Genomic DNA, 6,328 nt, shown 5'->3' with positions numbered 1-6,328 from the left:
CAACCTCTGCCTCCCAGTTTCAAGGGATTCTCCTGCCTCAACCTCCCAAGTAGCTGGGATTACAGGCACGTGGCACCATGCCCAGCTAATTTTTGTATTTTTTGTAGAGATGGCGTTTCACCATGTTGGCCAGGCTGGTCTTGAACTCCTGATCTTGTGATCCGCCCGCCTCGGCCTCCTGAAGTGCTGGGATTACAGGCGTGAGCCACCACGCCTGGCCAATTTTTTTATTTTTTGTAGAAATAGGGTCTCACTATGTTGCCCAGGCTAGTTTCAAACTACTGGGCTCAAGTGATACTCCTGCCTCACCTCCCAAAGTGCTGGGATTATAGGCATGAGCTACCAGGTCTGGCCTATTACCCAATTGTTTTAATTTACTTTCTCCTGATTGCTAGTAAGGTTGAACCTCTTCTTATGGTTTATTGTCTGTTTTCATGTTGTCTGTGAATTACCTGTTTGTTTCCTTTGTTCATTTTTCTAAGTTATTTGTCTTTGTCTTCTTGATTTGTAGAAGGTCTTTATTCTGGATAGTAATCCTTTTTGTCATTTAAATATAGGTATTTTCAATCAATATGTTACTTGTTTTTTTAACTTACCTTTCATTGCATAGAAGTCTTTAATTTTTATGAGGTTAGGTTTGTCACTCTTGTCCTTTATTAAGACTTTTAGGTTTTGTGTCTTTCATAGGAAGGCCTTCCTCATTTTAAAATTAGAAAATATTCTGGCCAGGCATGGTGGCTCATTGCTGTAATCCCAGCCTTTGGGAGGCTGAGGCAGGTGGATCACCTGAGGTCAGGAGTTCTAGACCAGCCTGGCCAACATGATGAAACCCCGTCTCTACTAAAAATACAAAAAATTAGCTGGGCATGGTGGTGGGTGCCTGTAATCCCAGCTACTCTCAAGGCTGAGGCAGAAGAATCACTTAAACCTAGGAGGCGGAGGTTGCAGTGAGCCGAGATCGCGCCACTGCACTCCAGCCTGGGCAAAAACAAGAGTGAAACTCTTATCTCAAAAATAATAAAATAAAATGGCCGGGCGCGGTGGCTCATGCCTGTAATCCCAGCACTTTTGGAGGCCGAAGCGGGCGGATCACGAGGTCAGGAGATCGAGACCATCCTGGCTAACATGGTGAAACCCTGTCTCTACTAAAAAATACAAAAAATTAGCCGGGCGCGGTGGCGGGCACCTGTAGTCCCAGCTACTCGGGAGGCTGAGGCAGGAGAAGGGTGTGAACCCGGGAGGCGGAGCTTGCAGTGAGCCGAGATCGTGCCACTGCACTCCACCTTGGGGGACAGAGCAAGACTCTGTCTCAAAAAAAAAAAAAAAAATAATAATAATAAAATAAAATATACTGTATTTTCTTTTAATACTTAAGTTTTTTTTTTTAGTTTGTATAGTTCTTTAATACATCTGGACTTTATTTTATATTATAGGATAACAGTTTGACGCTATGTTTTTTTCTACATGGAAATTTTCCCAAGGCCATTTACTGAGGCCATCCTTTCCCCACTAATTTAAAATAGGGTGAGAACCTTTCAGTGGATTTTGGTACCAAGTGAGAAACTGCTTTCTTAAAAAGGATGAGCTAGTTTATGCAAACTGACATGGGCAATGTGTATCTGCCCATTTCACTGCAGCCTTGCGAGTATTGGTATGGTTGTTGTATTGATTGTAATTTAAATTAATTTAAATTACAACTTAATTTGTGTTTATATTGATACAAAGTTATTTTCATTTCTCAGTGATATAAATAATGGTATATGGAATACTTTATTGAATAGAATCAATGCCAAAACACCTGGTATTAAAGAAAGCCTTAAAAAAGGAATAGGGCCAGGCGTGGTGGTTCATGCCTGGAATACCAACATTTTAGGAGGTCAAGATAGCAGGATGACTTAAGCCCAGGAGTTTGAGTCCAGCCCGGGCAATACAGTGATACCGTGTCCCTGCAAAAAAATTTTAAAATTAGCCAGGCGGGTGGCGCATGCTTGTAGTCCCACCTACTCGGGAGACTGAGGTGGGAGGATCACTTGAGCCCAGGAGGTTGAGGCTCCAGTGAGCTGGGATCATGTCACTGCACTCCAACCTGCACGACAAAGTGAGACCCCATCTCAAAAAAATAAAGAAAGAAAGAAAAGAATAGAAGTGTGAAGACAGAGGCTCCCGCGTCACCCCTCATTTTCTTCCATCTTTTGTGCCTTTCACAGGATCTTCTGCAGGACAACTGGTCCTTATCACAGCCAGGGTAACCACAGAAAGGACTGCAGGAACCTGCCTGTATTTTAGTGCTGTTCCAGGAATCCTACCCTCCAGTCAGCCACCCATATCCTGCTCAGAGGAGGGGGCTGGAAATGCCACCCTGAGCCCTAGAATGGGTGAGGAGTGTGTTAGCGTCTGGAGCCACGAAGGCCTTGTGCTGACCAAGCTGCTGACCTCGGTAAGAGCCTCGGATGGGTCGCCAGGGTTTTGTGGACTGCCTGCTGACTGCTGTATCTTGAAGGCCCCTGGAAACAATTCTACACTGTAGAAAAAGCACAGGTTTTATAACCCTGCCTTGGGGGCTGTGTGACTTAGAACAAGTGTCTAAACATCTCTGAGTGTCAGCTTCCTCATCTGTAAAACAGAAAACATGACCCTATCTCTTAATTCCACCAAATAAGGATTAAATGGGAATGACTGTGAAGTGCCCAGCACAATGCCTGGGACATAAAGATTTGATAAGTGACAGCTATTATTGTTTACTATTGTCTTTAAAACATTCTACCTCAAAGGAGTTCAGAAGCTGTAATAAGAGGCAAATGGGCTAATTGCTATTAGAAAGCTGTGAGCAAAGTGTTATGCAAACACAGAGTAAGGAGCCATGAACCCTAACTTGAACATTTGTGGAGAGTGCTTCACACAGAAGGTGGCATTTACCAAAGAGCATTGTGTACAGCAGTTTATAATGCACAAAGTGCTCTTAGGGTTCATTAATTCATTTGATCTTAAAATAGCCTTTTGAGGTAGGTGTTATTATCCCATTTTGCAGATGAGGAAGCAGGTTTAGAGAGAGGGAGTGAATTGCCGAAGGCCACACAACTGGTTAAGTGGCAGAGCCAGGATTGCAACCCACACCTTCCGTCAGATCGGGATGATCCTTGAAGATCCATCTCAAAAAAAAAAAAGAGAAAAGAACCCCCACGAGGAACGTAACCTGGGACTTGGAATCAGAGATCTGGTTTCTAGATCTAGCACTGCTTGCACTTTTTTTTTTTTTTTTGTGATGGAGTCTCACTCTGTCACCCAGGCTAAAGTGCAGTGGCGCAATCTCGGCTCACCGCAAGCTCTGCCTCCCAGGTTCATGCCATTCTCCTGCCTCCTCCTTCCAAGTAGCTGGAACTACAGGCGCCCACGACCACACCCAGCTAATTTTTTGTATTTTTAGTAGAGACGGGATTTCACCATGTTAGCCAGGATGGTCTCGATCTCCTGACCTCATGATCCACCTGCCTCAGCCTTCCAAAATGCTGGGATTACAGGCGTGAGCCACCACGCCCGGCCGCTTACACATCTTTAAAATGTGGATCATAATGAAGTTTCCTATCTCTTGGAGTCATAATGGGGGTTCAGGTTGATAGCTGGGCAAGAAAGTAGTTTTTAAACCATCAAGACAAATGTTCGAGCCTGGGCAACATGGCGAAACCCTATCTCTACAAAAAATACAAAACAAATTAGCTGGGCATGGTGGCACTATACCTGTGGTCCCGGCTACTCAGGAGGCTGAGGTGGGAAGATCACCGGAGCCCAGGAGGTGGAGGTTGCAGTGAGCAGAGATCGCACCACTGTACTCTAGCCTGGGTGACAGAGTGAGACCCTGTGTAAAAAATAAATAAATAAATAAATGTCAACTTATATGAAAATAACATTTTCCCTTTAGTCGCTCCCTAGATATGGAGAGCCCTCTCCCTCATGGAGGCTCCCTCTATAGCCCTTGGGCTGGATTAAGATCTCCTTCTCCTCCCCTCCCTGTACCCCTCTGTAGGAGGAGCTGGCTCTGTGTGGCTCCAGGCTGCTGGTCTTGGGCTCCTTCCTGCTTCTCTTCTGTGGCCTTCTCTGCTGTGTCACTGCTATGTGCTTCCACCCGCGCCGGGAGTCCCACTGGTCTAGAACCCGGCTCTGAGGGCACTGGCCTAGTTCCCGACTTGTTTCTCAGGTGAGGTTCTTTGCTCCAGTCCTGCGGGAGCAGGGAATGGGGTGGGGGTGGAGGTTGTAACTGGGGTAAAGCAGATCCTTGGACTTTTCCTCAAAGACTGCTGCTTCTGAGTCCCCGAGAACCTCTTCAACCACAGCTGTCCCTTAGGGACTGGGAACAATTTGACACCGTCAGCATTCAATATTTTTCTAATTACTTTAACTTTTTTACTCTAAAATATTTAACACTTATGTAGAAAAGTCCAATACCATAAAAGGACAGCTTGGCAAATTATTATAAAGTGGATACTTATAAATACCACTGAGGAAAGGAATAGAATATTACCAGCAGTCTGCAAACCCCCATGGTCCCTTCCTTCCTGACTATGCCCTCCCTCTCCCTAGAAATAACTACTGTCCTGCTTTATAATTTATTGCCAAGTATGTATTCCTAAATAATATAGTTTGGTTTTACTTATTTTTGAACCTATGTAGACAGAATCATACACATTCTTTTGTGGCTGACTTCTTTCAAGCAACATTGTGATTTTAAGAGTCACCCATAACTAGTTCACATCCAAGCATTTGGGTAACAATGGTGAGTTAAGAGGGTTCGCATTTGATGATTCTTCCTGGATATGAACCATGTTTGTCTTGCTTTTGTCCTGAAATTCTGATACCCAGTTTAATGAAAATTTTGTAAAATTCAACTTGAACTGCTCAGAAGAGTCTAATTGATGATACCCATTTACTGGGGACATAGTGTGTGCCCAAGAACTTGACATGCACCTTCTCTCTTCCATTTAGTCATCGTTACCTTTAGAAAAAGCTGATTCTGTTAACAAGATCTTTGGAGGGAATCAGCTTCACAAACGTAGCAGTGGGTGGGGGTCATATTGGTTCACATGTCAGCTCACTAAGGGAAAAAATATTTCTGCAAAAAATCTTCACTTGTCAGAGGGAGGGTGCATGTAATCTGAGAGCCATGTTTTATGCATCCAGCTCTTGAACTGGTCTCAGCTTCAGCTGGCTGCGGTGCCCTAGGAAGTTACTATGGGAAAAGTGGAAATAGTTCAGGCTCAGGAAACTGATCGGGCCAGAGGAACTGGAAGCTCAAGATCAACTCTGCTTATTTTGCTGATGGCTGGACCTAAATGCCCCAGCCACCTACTTGGGACAGGAAATGACAGGACCCTCTCAACCTTGGACTGGGAAAGGAGGGCTTCCTGCCCCTGGCAGACCCTGGGGTCCTGAGGCTACCTTAGTTGGGATCAAATGCCTGTATTGGTCTCTAGCTGTCACTCCCTCTGCTCGTTCCTCAATTTCTGCACACATCTCAGAGCTTCCTCTAGCAGCTCTCCGACCTGTTTTGTTGTTTTCTTTTCTTTCTCCTCAGGTGTGAATCAACTTCTTGGGCCTTGGCTCTGAGTTGGAAAAGATTTTAGAAAAAGCGAAGAGCTGGAATGTGGGGGAAAATAAAAAGCTTTTTTGCCCAGTGGCGTGTATGGTGTTTATTGGGGGTTGGATTGAGGTGGGGATTTTAGGGTAGGCAGGTTTACAAGTTTTGGGGGACTCTTTTCTGTTGACTCTTTAATTTGGACACAGGTTGCCATAGGGCATAGGTTACTTGAGCTCTCCCCATGGTTAACTTGGCTTTGGTAAACATCTGTCTTGTTTTCTTCTACGAAATAAAATGGATATAATTACAGTTAGTTGGGCGGGTGGGGTGTCAGGTCATGGAAATGCTGTGACATAAATGCACCGTGACTTTGGCAAATCTTGCAACCTGCAGCGTCTCAATTTCCGTAAGAGATTTGACCTATTGAGTTTTCCCCGCGTCGACGCGCAAAGATTCCTCGCACTTGGGGGCCCTCGTCCAGGCTAGATGGTTGCTAACCTCGGAGCAGTCTATTTTCCCGCTTTTTTCGTGCCCAGCAGCAGCTTCCCTCGCCCCTCCCAACTTCCACCCTGCGCGCAGGCGCAGATCGCCGCTGCTGTCCGTCCACCCGCGCCCCCTCAAAGCTTCCCCTAGCAACAACCTCGGGCTGAGAGCAAAGGCGGGGCGAACGCATGCGCTGCAGCTCTGTCCACCGCCAGTCGTGGGACAGAGTGCCGGGCTCCTCCTCTTGCAAACCTAGCCCTTCTCCCCGCCTCCTCC

At 45.7% G+C, this 6,328-nt stretch overlaps 1 protein-coding gene across 2 annotated transcripts in view; it reads left to right on the top strand.

Annotated features, from left to right (window-relative positions):
• The window catches only part of TMEM219 (transmembrane protein 219), a 36,636-nt gene extending 30,969 nt beyond the window's left edge, over positions 1–5,667 (top strand). Inside the window, exons 4-6 of one of the 2 annotated variants that reach the window (XM_011933543.1) lie at positions 2,208–2,437; positions 4,022–4,192; positions 5,567–5,667. In XM_011933543.1, the coding sequence (XP_011788933.1) occupies positions 2,208–2,437; positions 4,022–4,159 (368 nt within the window). In that variant the 3' untranslated portion in view covers positions 4,160–4,192; positions 5,567–5,667. The remainder of the gene's footprint in view (positions 1–2,207; positions 2,438–4,021; positions 4,193–5,566) is intronic. The other variant, XM_011933542.1, reaches the window with a different exon arrangement.
• The last annotated feature ends 661 nt before the right edge of the window (positions 5,668–6,328 follow it).

The sequence above is a fragment of the Colobus angolensis genome, unplaced genomic scaffold (assembly GCF_000951035.1).
Source record: "Colobus angolensis palliatus isolate OR3802 unplaced genomic scaffold, Cang.pa_1.0 Scaffold128, whole genome shotgun sequence".
Classification (NCBI taxonomy): domain Eukaryota; kingdom Metazoa; phylum Chordata; class Mammalia; order Primates; family Cercopithecidae; genus Colobus; species Colobus angolensis.
Note: the sequence above shows the minus strand (reverse complement) of the source record. Positions and strands in the feature narration are given on the sequence as shown.